Consider the following 16,191-nt stretch of genomic DNA (forward strand, 5'->3'; position numbering starts at 1 on the left):
TCCCCATGATGATGCATCTACAGCCAAACACCAACCACCTGTTTTAGAATATAGTCAAACCTTGGTAAACTATGCACTACATGTACACCATGTCAGTAGTAATATATACATAGGTATGTCAGTAGTAATAGATAGAGATAAGTCAGTAGTAATAGATAGAGGTGTGTGTACTGTATATGTATAAAGTACTGGTGATATAATAGAGTACATATATATATATATGTCGGTAGTCCTACAAAAGACTTCATTACCCACAATTCCCTTATCACCCAAAGTCTTATCTGCAAGAGAAAGTATTGGCTGAAAACAAGGTGTTAAAAAACGTGACGCACTTTCTCACTATAAACTGCGTTGAAATGATACATTCGCTCTCTCTTTGCGCACTCTCTCTCCACTGGCTTTGGCCAGACTCACTTCTCCTTCCACTCACCTCCAAGGGTGAAGAAACAACTCTCTTTGTTCTCAATGGAAGAGAACAGACTAAGCTCTCACCACGGCAAACAATTGCCTAAGATCTCTCGTTAGCTAAACACTGGCCGCTAACGTAGTAGACCTGAGTTTAGCAAAGCAGCTAACAAAGATCTGCAGCTAACTCTGCAACGGGAACAAAGCACAACAGAGACCTCGCGGATCCTGCAACATTCCGGGCGTAACTGCAGTGAAACGACGACACCAAAGCAAGGACAACTTTTCATCTCTTCTCTGCCTCAGGAACATCGGATGCGCCAACACTTTTCCAAAGGACTGGTAACTTCGACTGGGCAGCTAGCTATTCACAATCTGGCTAAGCATAGGACTGTTTACATATGCCATTGTTCATGTATTGTATCTGTTTTGTTTACCGAACATAACTGTTATATACTTTCATTGTTAGTTGGTAGTTGGCTTCGCCACACCATCCAAGGGAAATCGTTAGGATAGCTTATCAGACACACGAGTCTTGCATGCATTACTAACCATCTCTTTATTCTAACATGGCATCTTAAATCACATACGATTACAAATACATTGGCCTTCATATAGCCACACACGCGAAGCTCAAACTCGAACTTCCCGGTGCATACATAGGCTCGTACTCTTTCACCACACATTTATGTTCACGAACGTGCACACATGCACGCGGAACTGCGGTGGTCAGACAAAGGGACACACACGCACACATATTTTCAGGCGCGCTCCTAACAGCGCAACTCAGAGCATACACGCTCGCAAACACACACACACACACACTCTCTTCCTTACACATACATATACTTTTTCAATTCATTAGTTAGATACATTTAGCTAGATTACATATTGTGTGTTATTTCTTTATCATTGTGTAATAAATACTTTGATTTATATACGCTGGTTTATTTAATGTTACACAAGAATGGACGTTGTCAACCTCTTCTATTCAGAACTCCAATGACCTTCAACCATACTATTAATAAGGTAACTTTGTTGTAGTTATTAATTTAATTATAAATCAGAGTTCCAAATTGATAGTATAATATATTTTATGAGACTGATATATTTAATGAGACTGATTTGTGGATTATCAACTTAATTGATCTGCCTTTGTGTTGAATGGTTGATCCCTGTCCAATCGGGTGAGATTACCAACATATTGTTGCTGTTGCAAGGACAGCACCAGTGTGTCTTGGTGGCCCTCGTGAAGACAATATCCCAATTCATACACAATTGCACCCACATTCACCCGGCGCCTGCTCACTGGGTAAGATACCTACCTAATCTGGTACTCCCAAATGAGAATGGTACCCATTTTACCCACCATAATATGGCGCCCCTGCGTGAGGATAGTACTGTTGGCAATCATTCATTATTTGTGTAATATTAATGACCGCTTAATTTCAGGCCAAATTCAGAATTTGATATTCTAGTGTTAAACTAGTCTAAAAGTCGTAACACTCACCGCCACTAGTCTGTCATAGGACTAAGCACTAGCTGTACTTACAAATAAGTGCAAAGCTTTATATATCAAATTGAGTTTAAAAGCTATTTGATATTTAATTAGTGAAATCACTTTTTCCAAACCTTGGAAATCTTAGAACTTGCTATTGCTGCTAGCCATTCAGGTTAAACCTACTCTGTAGGAATTGTGAATTTCTGTCCAGCATTTGAATACTACGTATTCAATGCAACATTGTCAAGCTGTCAGCTGTAACTGTGCTTAATCAAACTGTTTCCCTTATTTTTAATTAATTCACAGCGTGCCACCGGCCCTGTGAAAGAGAGCTTGTACCTGACTGTTACTGCCACGCATTCCAGCCAGTGATCGGAATAGAGACTGAGAGAGAGCAACAGCGAGCTACCGGCCCTGTGAAACACTTGTGTACCTAGCTGTTACCACCACGTGTTCCAGCTTGAATTTAGGTAACTGTGACTGACCCTGACTGTAATTGCCCTGCAAACAGTTAGTGTGCCCAAACTTTTATGCCCACTAGACCCACTAGATGGTGCTGTAGCTACACCTCACTCACAGGAAGCTACTCCTCATAGCGTAGGTAACTACACTTCTAGGTTAGGCTAGTGTACTGCCCAAGTTACACTACAAGGTGTCTGCCACTGCAACACCATAGCCAAGTACCTAAGTTAAATTCATAACCTACCCTATTTTTACATTACTTTAGCTTACCCCTCTAGCTAAACATAACAATGGATAACCCCTGTGTAGATCAGTTTATCTCTTCCGTAACACAAAGCCTAAAACCCGGCTACCCTGAACTCATTAACAGTTTGAGTTTCAGTGAATGCAGGAAGGAGATAGACTCTCTACTAAATAACAGGTATGGTGCGCAGACTGCATCCAAAGACCCATTGTTAATATGCTTGCTACTGAACTTTCACAGGCAAACCAGCCTTGCCTTCCAGAGCAATGCAGCATTAGAAGCGCAGAATGCTAGTCTCCTCCAAGAGGTACAGACAGCTAACAAGAAAGCTATGCGCTACCTAGGAGACCTACACTCAACAGAGTTAGAACTCTGTTCACACAAGGAGGAGCTACTGAAGGTTAGGTCAGAACACCCTGCCCCACCACAGTCGTTCAGCCGATGTGAGTCTGGTTACTCTGATTCACAATCCTCCCTTGGTGAAAGGTCTACCCCTCCTTCATTCAGATGGGAACACTTCCCAACTGACCATCAGTCCTTGGGAATGAAGTCAGCTCCTCAACCTCCACCGAGAGACAGAGTTAACAGCCTGACTTCCCATTTGCCCCTAACAGATACAGAAGAAACAGGTAGTTTATTCCCCAGTAGATATACTGCCCATCCTTCTTCTCAGCCTCTGTTAAATAACACTTTCTTCCGTGCCCTTCCCTCCGAAGGCAGGACTAGGTCATGTCCAGACTGTTCAGCCTCCTCTCCATACATCCACGAGAGTGAGTACCGCTGTCCAGCATCTGCCTCTCACCCAGAGAGAAGCACATTAGAATGTGATAGACATGTCCGTTCCCATGCTAGATTAGTCTCGCCTTCTTCAGAAAAGACCCTACAGAGTCCCCGTCTAGAAGTGCTTGAGCTCATAGCTAAGGACATTAAAATGTTTGACCCAGACCACCGTGATCAACACATTGACGATTACTTTAGGGAACTAGACAATAACATGACTGACCTACCCAATGCAAACCAAAGGGAGAAAATTAAACTCATGTGGAAAACCAGCTCTAAAGCAGTCCACAAGTTTATTCAGGCACAACCTCCCCGTATCAGAAATGATTACGCCGAGCTCTGTCATGCTTTAAAAGAAGAATACTCTTCTCCTGTTGACGAGATCGCATCATTGGTTGCTGCCTCCCAAGTCAAACACACCCGTCGAGAACCCCCTAGGGATTTCTATAAACGTTTGAGACATGCATACTTCCAGGGCAAGAATGCACCAGGCTTAGAAGAGAGTTCCACCTTCAAGTCTCTGTTCTTGCGCAACCTGCACCCATGTGTGCGCACTCACGTTTCCCTAATGACGCATGAAGGTAACCTCTCAATGAATGAGATCAGGAAGATGACACAGATGGCTTGGGAAACTGTTGTCAATTCCAAAGAAAGGGGGAAAACAACTGAGCCTACCTGCTCAGATACTAAAGCGTCTCCCAAATTCACGGCCTCACAAGTTCACCCCCACAACAGACCAAAGGGGGGTGACAAACGGCCTCATAGGGACACTGAGCGTAACCGCCATGTCCATCATCAGCGTCGTAATGGAAATACATCCCCTAGAAGCAGCAGAAGGCCATATTCCGAAATCATGGCCCAGAAACATGACCTGCCCCTAGATTCGACGGATGATGACTACCATCACACTGACCGACACTCAGACCATGGCCGCAAGGCTACAGACAGTGATAGTGCCTCTGACTGTCCCTCTGACTATGGTTACCCCGAGCGTAACAGCCCTGAGCCACGAGTCAGACGACACTCCAAGCGCATGAACTCCAGAGTTCGCCACTAACTGTCTGTTGAGCCAAACAACACAAGCCACCCTGCACTGACAGTAAGACAAATGCTTGCTCAGGGATCTCACTTTTCTTGTAGTTGTATAGGCCAAACTTGGATTTGTTAGCACCAGCAGCAACTTCCATGATTCTGAACTGGTATTTCATGTAAACTACCGCAGTAGCACACTAGCTTCATACATCGCAGACAAAGCTAGTCATGCACATGTCCACATCAAACACAAGTTTAGGACATTACCATACTGCCACACAAAACCTTGATACAGCCATTTGAGCTTTAAGATTTTGAGATCATGATGACACCCTTCCGCAGCAGAACATGCCTGAAGGACAAACACAGCAAAGGCTGCCAAGACTAGTCAGTCACTAGTCATCTTCTAGTCAGTATTGTCATCCAATCTATTGAGTGATTCACCAAACACACTCTTGGATTCTCAAGAAATGGTTTTATCATTGTATCAGGTGCCACTATCTCTGCATCTCAGCCTAACAAGTTGACATCACTAACTTTTCCTATTCTCACTAACCCTGATGAGTAGACGATCCACTGGTTTATTTGTTGTATGCTATGTCATTGTCATTACTGTTTATTTTGATTTTATCTTTGTAACTTGATGACCTTGTACCTGCTTAGCCAGAATAGATAGTATCAACAAATGCCCAGTACTGATGTTACAACTTTGACTGTCTCACCAATGAACTCTTTCCACACATGGACTATGCACTGTTGTGCTCACTGGATCACACATCCGGTGCTATCAAGTGACCACAGGGGGGATGTCGGTAGTCCTACAAAAGACTTCATTACCCACAATTCCCTTATCACCCAAAGTCTTATCTGCAAGAGAAAGTATTGGCTGAAAACAAGGTGTTAAAAAACGTGACGCACTTTCTCACTATAAACTGCGTTGAAATGATACATTCGCTCTCTCTTTGCGCACTCTCTCTCCACTGGCTTTGGCCAGACTCACTTCTCCTTCCACTCACCTCCAAGGGTGAAGAAACAACTCTCTTTGTTCTCAATGGAAGAGAACAGACTAAGCTCTCACCACGGCAAACAATTGCCTAAGATCTCTCGTTAGCTAAACACTGGCCGCTAACGTAGTAGACCTGAGTTTAGCAAAGCAGCTAACAAAGATCTGCAGCTAACTCTGCAACGGGAACAAAGCACAACAGAGACCTCGCGGATCCTGCAACATTCCGGGCGTAACTGCAGTGAAACGACGACACCAAAGCAAGGACAACTTTTCATCTCTTCTCTGCCTCAGGAACATCGGATGCGCCAACACTTTTCCAAAGGACTGGTAACTTCGACTGGGCAGCTAGCTATTCACAATCTGGCTAAGCATAGGACTGTTTACATATGCCATTGTTCATGTATTGTATCTGTTTTGTTTACCGAACATAACTGTTATATACTTTCATTGTTAGTTGGTAGTTGGCTTCGCCACACCATCCAAGGGAAATCGTTAGGATAGCTTATCAGACACACGAGTCTTGCATGCATTACTAACCATCTCTTTATTCTAACATGGCATCTTAAATCACATACGATTACAAATACATTGGCCTTCATATAGCCACACACGCGAAGCTCAAACTCGAACTTCCCGGTGCATACATAGGCTCGTACTCTTTCACCACACATTTATGTTCACGAACGTGCACACATGCACGCGGAACTGCGGTGGTCAGACAAAGGGACACACACGCACACATATTTTCAGGCGCGCTCCTAACAGCGCAACTCAGAGCATACACGCTCGCAAACACACACACACACACACTCTCTTCCTTACACATACATATACTTTTTCAATTCATTAGTTAGATACATTTAGCTAGATTACATATTGTGTGTTATTTCTTTATCATTGTGTAATAAATACTTTGATTTATATACGCTGGTTTATTTAATGTTACACAAGAATGGACGTTGTCAACCTCTTCTATTCAGAACTCCAATGACCTTCAACCATACTATTAATAAGGTAACTTTGTTGTAGTTATTAATTTAATTATAAATCAGAGTTCCAAATTGATAGTATAATATATTTTATGAGACTGATATATTTAATGAGACTGATTTGTGGATTATCAACTTAATTGATCTGCCTTTGTGTTGAATGGTTGATCCCTGTCCAATCGGGTGAGATTACCAACATATTGTTGCTGTTGCAAGGACAGCACCAGTGTGTCTTGGTGGCCCTCGTGAAGACAATATCCCAATTCATACACAATTGCACCCACATTCACCCGGCGCCTGCTCACTGGGTAAGATACCTACCTAATCTGGTACTCCCAAATGAGAATGGTACCCATTTTACCCACATATATATATATACAGTGGTGGCCAAAATTGTTAGAACACCCTACAAATCTGAATAAATGTGCATTTTTTTCGCCTCCAAAACATAATTTCAACTTATAATGTTCATGAAACATGCACATGGTTGCTCTGAGCACAAACAAATAACAGATGAAGTGAGTCTTTCTGTTTTTATCCACTTTTAACTTTAATATTTGGTATGTCCACCTTTTGCAGCAATTACAGCAGCACATCTCTCTGGCATAGTGTCAATATATTTCCTTAGAACTTCAACACTAATTGTATCCCACGCCTTCTGCAACTCAAGCCAAAGGCTTTCCTTTGAATGTATAATGGATCTGTCCAGTTTATTGTCCAACTCGCCCCAAATTTGCTCGATGGGGTTGAGGTCCGGACTTTGAGGTGGCCAGGCCATCATTTTCAGTGATCCAGCAGATTCCTTTTGTCGCAGGTAGTTCCGGCATAGGTGAGAAGAGTGTTTAGGGTCATTGTCCTCTTGGAAAATAAATCCAGGCCCAATAAGACGACTCCCAGATGGTACTCCGTGCCTCACCAGAATGTTGTGGTACACTTTTTTATCCATGATGCCATCAATTTTCACCAGGTCACCTGTTCCTGAGGCTGAAATGGCACCCCACACCATAACACTACCCCCTCCGTGTTTAACTGTGGGCAAGAGACACTCATTTTTATACCTCTCCCCCACCCTCCGTCGAACATACACTCTACGCTTGTTGCCAAACTGTTCAAACTTGGACTCATCAGTCCACAACACTTTAGACCAATCTTCCTTAGTCCATTTCTTGTGATCTTTTGCAAATTTCAGGCGATTCACTCTATTTTTCTCTCTCAGCAATGGTTTCTTTGCTGCTATCCTGCCAACAAGTCCTTTTTCTCCAAGTTTCCGTCGCACAGTTCTTGAAGACACTGTTGCACCATCATTCATTGTGGTGTTGATCTCATCACGAAGTTCTCGTGAGGTCTTTCTTCGGTCCTTAAGACTGAGAATTTTCAGATGCTTCACTTGTCTGTCAGAAAGTTTATTTTTTTCTACCTCTCCCCTTTCGGTTCTGGTGTGATTTGGTGGCATCATGGCGGTCTATAGTGTACTTGATGGTGCTCGGACTGCATCTCAAGTCCTTGGCTATGCGGCGGTAACTCCAGCCAGCATCAAAAAGGGCCTTAATTCGAGCCCGTTGCTCACTTGTTAGCTCCTTCCTTACCTTAGCCATGTTCAAAGAACAACATGTGTAACAAGACAACTTCTAGAGGCTTTGAATTTATACCAATTGGTGGTGTGGCCTATGTGACAAAACCCTGGTGTTACCAATCACTTAATGAGCAGGATAGGCCTTGTACATTCAAAATAATTACACAGCTGTGTCCTAAGACTCTTTCATCACCAGCAATTCAACCGGGATCACACCTGACAATGATTATACAAGTAATTTGGCTGTTTCTGTGAAGGAACATGATTGTGTGATATTGACAGTGAAATAGGCCTAGCTTGTTTTTTGTAAGGAAAATGACCTTAATCTACTTAAAATGGCTCTATTATATGGTTTATAGAGCATAAAGATCATTTTGTAGATATTTCATTTGTTTGATGGGTATTTTAATCGTCAATTCAACAAAAACATCTGAGATCTCTTAAATATGCTGAGTGTTCTAACAATTTTGGCCACCACTGTATATATATATATATATAGTGATATCTTCTCCCCATTAAACAGATTCACAGACACTAGACCACGTGGGTCAGAACAAACGAAAACAGAGCGTCTAATATTCCAATTAGGAGTCTTTATGGGCCATAGAGTGGAGGAGGCAGACGGAGAAATGTTCTTTCTGCTTGTTCTGGTGTGAAACGTCAGTGTTAGCGTGGGCAAGCTCTCAGGCCCACATGAAAGAGCCTCCACAGTCAGAGTGGCTAATTCCACACAGCCACACTGGTCTGGACTATTAATTGAGATTGACCACAAAACCACAAGTGTGTGTGTGTGATGTGTGTGTGTTTGTGATGTGGGTTTGGAAAGCTTTGGGAAAGAGTGGCGCACCAACCGCAGATTGCACACTGCTTGAGAGCTGGAGGGCAAAATAATACCAATCTATTAGAGCACTGCACGTGTGTGTGTGTGTATGTGTGTGTCTCTGTGTGTGTGTGTGTGTGTGTGTGTGTGTGTGTGTGTGTGTGTGTGTAAAGCAATATGTGTCTGTGTGTCTGTGTGTGTAAAGCTATATGTGTGAGTGTCTGTGTATGTAAAGCTATATATATGTGTGTGTGTGTGTGTGTGTGTGTGTGTGTCTGTGTCTGTGTCTGTGTCTGTGTTTGTGTGTATGTAAAGCTGTGTGTGTGTGTGTGTGTGTGTGTGTGTGTGTGGGGGTGTGTGTGTGTGTGTGTATGTGTGTGTGTGTGTGTGTGTGTGTGTGTCTGTGTCTGTGTCTGTGTCTGTGTTTGTGTGTATGTAAAGCTATGTGTGTGTGTGTGTGTGTGTGTGTGTGTGTGTGTGTGGGTGTGTGTGTGTGTGTGTATGTGTGTGTGTGTCGGTGTGTGTTTGTGTGTGTGTGCGTACACCCAAAAGTGTCTACATGTCTATGCGTGCCCCTGTGGGTGTCTTATTTGTTCACATATGTGTGTTTTTGTGTGTGTGTGTGTGTGTGTGTGTGTGTGTGTGTGTGTGTGTGAGTGTGAGTGTGAGTGTCTGTGTCTGTGTGTATGTAATGATATATGTGTGTGTGTGTGTGTGTGTGTGTGTGTGTGTGTGTGTGTGTGTGTGTGTGTGTGTGTGTGTGTGTGTGTGTGTGTGTGCGTACACCCAAAAGTGTCTACATGTCTATGCGTGCCCCTGTGGATGTCTTATTTGTTCACATATGTGTGTGTTTTGTGTGTGTGTGTGTGTGAGTGTAAGTGAGAGTGTGAGTGTGAGTGTCTGTGTCTGTGTCTGTGTGTATGTAATGCTATATGTGTGTGTGTGTGTGTGTGTGTGTGTGTGTGTGTGTGTGTGTGTGTGTGTGTGTGTGTACACCCAAAAGTGTCTACATGTCTATGTGTGTGCATCTCTCATCCAAATTGAATCTCATGTTGAAGTGTTCTGCAACCCACTTCCTGCCTTTCTGTGAAGACTTTCATTTTGCAGAGTCTCATTTGACATTTCATTCTGTTCTGAAAGTGATTTACACTGATCAGAGTGTAATCATCCGACACACACACACACACAGATACGCTGCGTCTGCATGGGTGTGTGTTCTACAATGTGAGTGAGATTTGATCAGTGTCTGTCTGGGGTTGAGGTATGACCTGTGTGACTAGATTCACTCAATAGATAAATGTGTGTATGTGGTACGACTGAATTCGGTGGCGGTGGTTTCTCTGTGAGATATATGTCATTGTGTGTGTGTGGGGGTTGTAAGATATTTTTTGTGCCACACACACACACACACACACAAGCACACACACACACACACACACACACACACACACACACACACACACACACACTGACTATAAATAACAGAGTAAGGGAGATGTCTTCACATTGTTGAGCTGCTCTATGCTATGTGTGCCACACGACCAGCGGAACGTCTACATTCTTTCCACAGGAGTCAGCCTGTGGTGATGAAGCTCATACACACACACACACACACACACACACACACACATACACTAACAGGGATGCATACCCACAGGCACACACACACACACACACACACTTTCTCTGACTACATCAGCTTGCAGCAGTGAAGCTCATCCACCAGACTCACGTTACACTAAACACATGTTTTCTGGCCAGAGCACACACACAGCCACGCGTCTGCACATTGACACCCTACACCACACACACACACACACACACACACACACACACAGACGATATTACTCATAAACACACTGACACTCAGTCTCCACTTTACACACACATTCTGCCACTCCACACACACGCACTACTGCTCTCCACTTTCACTCGCTCCCTCTCTCTCTACCTCTCTTTCTCTCTCTCCCTCTCTCTCTACCTCTCTTTCCCTCGCTCCCTCTCTCTCTACCTCTCTTTCCCTCGCTCCCTCTCTCTCTACCTCTCTTTCTCTCTCTCCCGCTATCTCTTTTCCTCTCTCTTTCTCTTTCTTTTCCTATCTCTCCCTCTCTTTCTCCCTCTTTTTCTCTCTTTCTCTTTCTCTTTTCCTCCCTCCCTCTACACTTTCCCTCTCTCTCTCCCTCTCTTTCTCTCTGTTCCTCTCTTTCTCCAGCTCTCTTTCCTCTCTCCCTCTCTCTCTTTGCCTTTCCCTCTCACTCTCTCTTTCCCCCTCTCTCTCTCCCTCTCTCTATCTCTTTCTCTTTCTTCATATCCTTTATTCTGCCAGTCTCTGTTACTTTCTCTCTGTTTATCTCCTCGCTCAGTAATATGTGTCTGTCGCTTTCCCTCTCTTTCTCTCTCCCCCTTCTCTATCCCTCGGTTTCTTTGTCCCTCTCTCTCTCTGTTCCTCTCCCCCCTTTCACTCGCTTTCTCTGCCTCACTCTCTCCCCCTTTTCACTCTCTCTCCCTGTCCCTCTCTCTTCCCCACTTCCACTCTCTCTCCCTGTCCCTCTCGCTCCCTCTTTCACACTCTCTCTCTCCATCTCTTCATCTCTCTCTCCCCCTCTTTCACACTCTCCATATCTCCATCTCTCCCTCCCTCTCTCTCTCCTGACTTCTCTCTGTTCTCTCTGCACACTCAAATGACTCTCTTGTAAATATAATTTCCTCGTAACTCTCCTGGGTGGAAAATGTGATAGGGATGAGGAGTGAAGGGTATGCGCACACACACACACACACACACACACACACACGCACACACACACACACACACACACACACACACACACACACACACACACACACACACACACACACAGCAGTGAGGAACACACACACACACACTTACTCACACAGAAGTGAGGAACACACATACACACACATACCCATACACATACACACACACACACACACACACACACACACACACACACACACACACACAGCAGTGAGGAACACACACACATACGCACGCGCGCGCACACACACACACAGCTGTGAGGAACACACACACATGCAAACACCTTCAGCCTTTTCTCTGGAGACACCCTCCATATCTCAGCTCCCTCTAATAGCAGAAGAGAGGATATTAATGAATTAGTGCCTTGTCCAACCGATTCACCCCTCTCCACTCACACTTTCATTATGATTGATCAATCTCTATCTCCGTCACCCACTCTCCACTCACACTTTCATTCTGATTGATCAAGTGAGTCAGTGCGGTTACATATGTCCAGATTTCGGGCGTTGTCAGGTTTAAATCGAAGCTCCATTTCATGTAACTCCCCAAATCTAGATTTGCTGTGTCCGACTGAAATCAGATTTACACCCCCAGATAAGTGATTGGATTTGGTTGTATATCGAACAACGCGCGCTTGTAACTTTCGAAACTAGATAACAACTGGAGATGACGTCTTTTGCGCATGGTTGAGATCCCGTCCATAGACATATATACATGCATCATATATGTGTGTGATATGATAATCGCTGCTAGACGCTCACTTTTCTTGTGCTCCCACATCTCATTCACTTTGAAATACTGAGACGAAATGTAAATGATCAAGACCATGCACCATTTTCTTTGCGATAAAACGCGATAGAAGATACTGCTCTATTCCCATTCCATACTGAATATTCTGTTTAGATCAAAGGTTTGTTGGCGACAAACCGGGATATTTCAGATGATAGTTATGTGGTGGCCTATACCAATGTGTTGACATTAGAAAAACGTTGACTGCGACTGTTTTGGACAGAACGTGCTAATTCACTGAACAAATATCTCATTACATTTCCACCACTTGTTAGTCATGTCATCCATTCATATCGATGTGAATCAAACAATACTAATACAACTTTAACTGTGATGTGTTTTTGTTTCTTTTCACAACTTATTTACTGTATAATCAACGGTAGCAGATGCCCGCTTGTAAACATTCCACATTTGATTTGAACTGACGTGGCCAAGATCTGGATTTGTCACTGCCATGTACCGTGAGATAAAGCAGTTAGCCCCCCATGGATATAGAAGCCGGGCTTTAGCCGAAATCGGGTTTATGCCATCATGTAAACGTGCTGAGTGTGTTTCACTGGATCACTGAGTATGTCTGTATTCTATTGTGTCACACTATTGTTGTGTTACACTGGATCACTAAGTGTGTCTGTATTCTATTGTGTCACACTATTGTTGTGTTACACTGGATCACTAAGTGTGTCTGTATTCTATTGTTTCACACTATTGTTGTGTTACACTGGATCACTAAGTGCATCTGTATTCTATTGTTTCACACTATTGTTGTGTTACACTGGATCACTAAGTGCATCTGTATTCTATTGTTTCACACTATTGTTGTGTTACACTGGATCACTAAGTGTGTCTGTATTCTATTGTGTCACACTATTGTTGTGTTACACTGGATCACTAAGTGTGTCTGTATTCTATTGTGTCACACTATTGTTGTGTGGCAAGATATCTGCTGGGTTACAAGTTTGTGTATGTGTGTGTGTCCTTCAGCATATGGATGAAATCTGGCGTGACGTGCGCTGGTTAACTGACGCGCTGCAGTATGCAAGATACAAGCAACCAGTGGGCGGAGTCTCCATAAGCTGCCTATTGGACCTGGCCGAGGAGGCCGCCGCCCACAAAAGTGACTCAACTTCCTCCAACACGGACTACGTGCCCACGCCCTCGCCCTCACCCAAACCACACCGCAGAAGGCCCACCAGTGGTGAGTGTGTGTGTGTGTGTGTGTTTGTCATCTGTTCTAATTGTGTATGTGTGTTTTTATATATGTGTGTTTTTATATACACTAGTGCAGTGCCCGTAGGAATTATGCATTCTGTAGTGTTAGCAGACGTAGGTGTAGCTGTTGGGTAGTGTAATAGCAAGACATATTTGCACTCCACATAGGTACAGGTTACACTGAAGTATTATTGTGATGCATGTTTTCTTTTCATTAAGAAATGTTTAAATGTTGTGTAGCCTTTTTGGATATATACCAACAAATAAAGTTTGAGATTATGTAGTGGATGCAGTTGAATATAGATGTCAACGTTGCTGTCTAAACTATAAACTAAATGTCATAAAGTGTCATGAAATAGGATCACTTCTTTATTGTAAGGGTAAGTGTAGGGTAAGAATGGTCATGCAGTTGGACTCAAATGTAGGTTAATTTTATTGAATGTATGTAGCCTACTGTACTGTATGACTTCGATGATGCTAGCTTTGACAGCCCACTCTCAGACAGATCGTAAGCTAATAAATGTCCTTACAATGGGAACACAGTGGCGTTACTATCCCCCACCCGAATTCAGTAGAGGACTGGGAGGATAACATGACAACGTGGGCCAACATAATTTACAGCGAGATTTGCGCTGACTGGAGATGGCGCTACTATCCCCCACCCGAATTCAGTGCACAGTGCACGTTCGATGCACGTCAATAGGCTAGCTAATTTCACAGCAATTAACGTGAACAGGTTACATTTACTTACAGATGAGCAGTCCTACTCCAGACGTCGAAGTGTGTGTTCATCGAAGTGTGTGTTCCTCATAAATAGCCTACACACTATAGGACATTTTACGCCAAAATCGATGGTCTATGTCACAATGTATTGGCTCCCGTTGAAATGCATTGGGTTTAGAAATCGCGTCGCTAAACCCAATGCATTTCAATGCACGGCAAACGGTATACTAATACACAATATGAATATTTTTGATGGATTACTATTCCCTGTCTGTTAGATGACTGTACAACAGACATTACTTTGAAACTTAATATAAAGAAGCTTAAAAATAAACGAATAGATAAAATCAATCACTGTCTTAAGATTACCTGAGCAAAAGTCTGTATCTGTTCACCAAGAAGAATTTGAATGCGAACCTCCTGTATCATATCCATATCCTCCTGTATCATATATATAGCGTTTGATTGTGACGTCACTACCCATAGTGCCGACGGGACGGGAGACGATAACCCATTGTTTCCTACGGGAAACGGTAAAATACAAATATCTCGAAAACTATGAATTGAAAAATCTTCAAAATCAAGGATGCACAGGTTCATGACATGCGTAAGCTACATGCGAAATCTCATAACTAACATAACTACCGTCAGGGAGATACGCCCTAGACAGACAGACAGACAGACACACAGATATTCCTGGATTTATAGATAGATGTGTGTGTGTGTTTATATTTATTTGTGTGTGTATGCTTATGTGTGTGTGTGTTTTTCTATATGTGCGTGTGCTTTGTCAGATTCCCAGCCTGGCTCGGATGAGGAATGCTCCGAGGTCTTCCTAGACAGCGACTACGACTCGAGCGACGCCCTGAGCCCCCGTGACCTGGACCTGGTCTACTCCTCGGCGCAGGAGCTATCCCATCAGGCCGTGCAGGCCCTGAGTGGCAGCGCCCCGGACGTGCTGCAGATGCACGACCTCAAGTACAGCGTCTGCCCCTCCCCCTCCCCCGCCCTGGACGCGGACGCCTTCTCCCGGGACATGGAGGACCTCTCCCTGTCAGGCTACCCCGCCCAGCCCCCCCCGGACAGCAGGCCCCCCCCGCCACGGGGCAAGTTCCTGTCGGACCCCCCCACCAAGAGGAAGCTGCTGTCCAAGAGCCACCCCACGCGCAGCTACTTCCCCTCCCCCCAGCGTTGGCTCCGCCTGCAGACCGACAGCCAATCAGGGTGCCTGTCCGAGGGCGTGTACACGCGTCAGAGTGACATCACTGCGCCCACGCTGGCTCTGGAGCTACCTCTGACTCCGCCCATGGCCACTGGCTCCGCCCCCTGCCGCTCGCCACTGCGCGAGACCAAACCCAGCGTCAGGCGCATCTTTGTGGAGCCATGTGAGCCGGCCACACCCACCCAACAGACCAGGCCCACCAGGCAGACCACGCCCACTCCACTGACGACAGGAGGAAGGGAGGCGGGGTTAGGGTGTGAGCGGGTGAGGGAGGCGGAGTTAGGTTGTGACCGAGTGAGGGCAGCCGAACAGGAAGTGGACTCTGACGACCAGACCAATGAGCAGGTCTCCGAGATCCTCAGCAGCACACTCTAGAAGGAGCCGCATAGTCACATGGTCAGACTTTAGAGCGGACTGATTGGTTGGTTTTGGTCATGTGATAACTATGGATATCAGTGTTGTAATGAAGCCCCAGAGACTTAACCCCAAAGCATGTAATGTCTTACTGCATCTTTTAAAGGCTTTGAAAACACAAACGAGAGAAGTTGCTGGTCAACTCATTTGAACCCCTCAGTAACCATGGCTACGACTGTTAAATATGACCAACCCACCAGCCTCTGCTCCTCCACTTGAAGCCCAGAAAGAAGAATGTGAGTG

The 16,191-nt window shown here is 44.4% G+C and overlaps 1 protein-coding gene across 1 annotated transcript in view; it reads left to right on the top strand.

The window, feature by feature from the left end:
- The window catches only part of ankfn1a (ankyrin repeat and fibronectin type III domain containing 1a), a gene marked incomplete at both ends in the record, with an annotated part of 46,393 nt that extends 30,484 nt beyond the window's left edge, over window positions 1-15,909 (top strand). The window contains 2 exons of the mRNA XM_080840794.1: window positions 13,362-13,575; window positions 15,107-15,909. Of these exons, the coding sequence (XP_080696920.1) occupies window positions 13,362-13,575; window positions 15,107-15,909 (1,017 nt within the window). The remainder of the gene's footprint in view (window positions 1-13,361; window positions 13,576-15,106) is intronic.
- Between the last annotated feature and the right edge of the window lie 282 nt (window positions 15,910-16,191).

The sequence above is a fragment of the Sprattus sprattus genome (assembly GCF_963457725.1).
Source record: "Sprattus sprattus genome assembly, chromosome: 6".
NCBI lineage: Eukaryota > Metazoa > Chordata > Actinopteri > Clupeiformes > Clupeidae > Sprattus > Sprattus sprattus.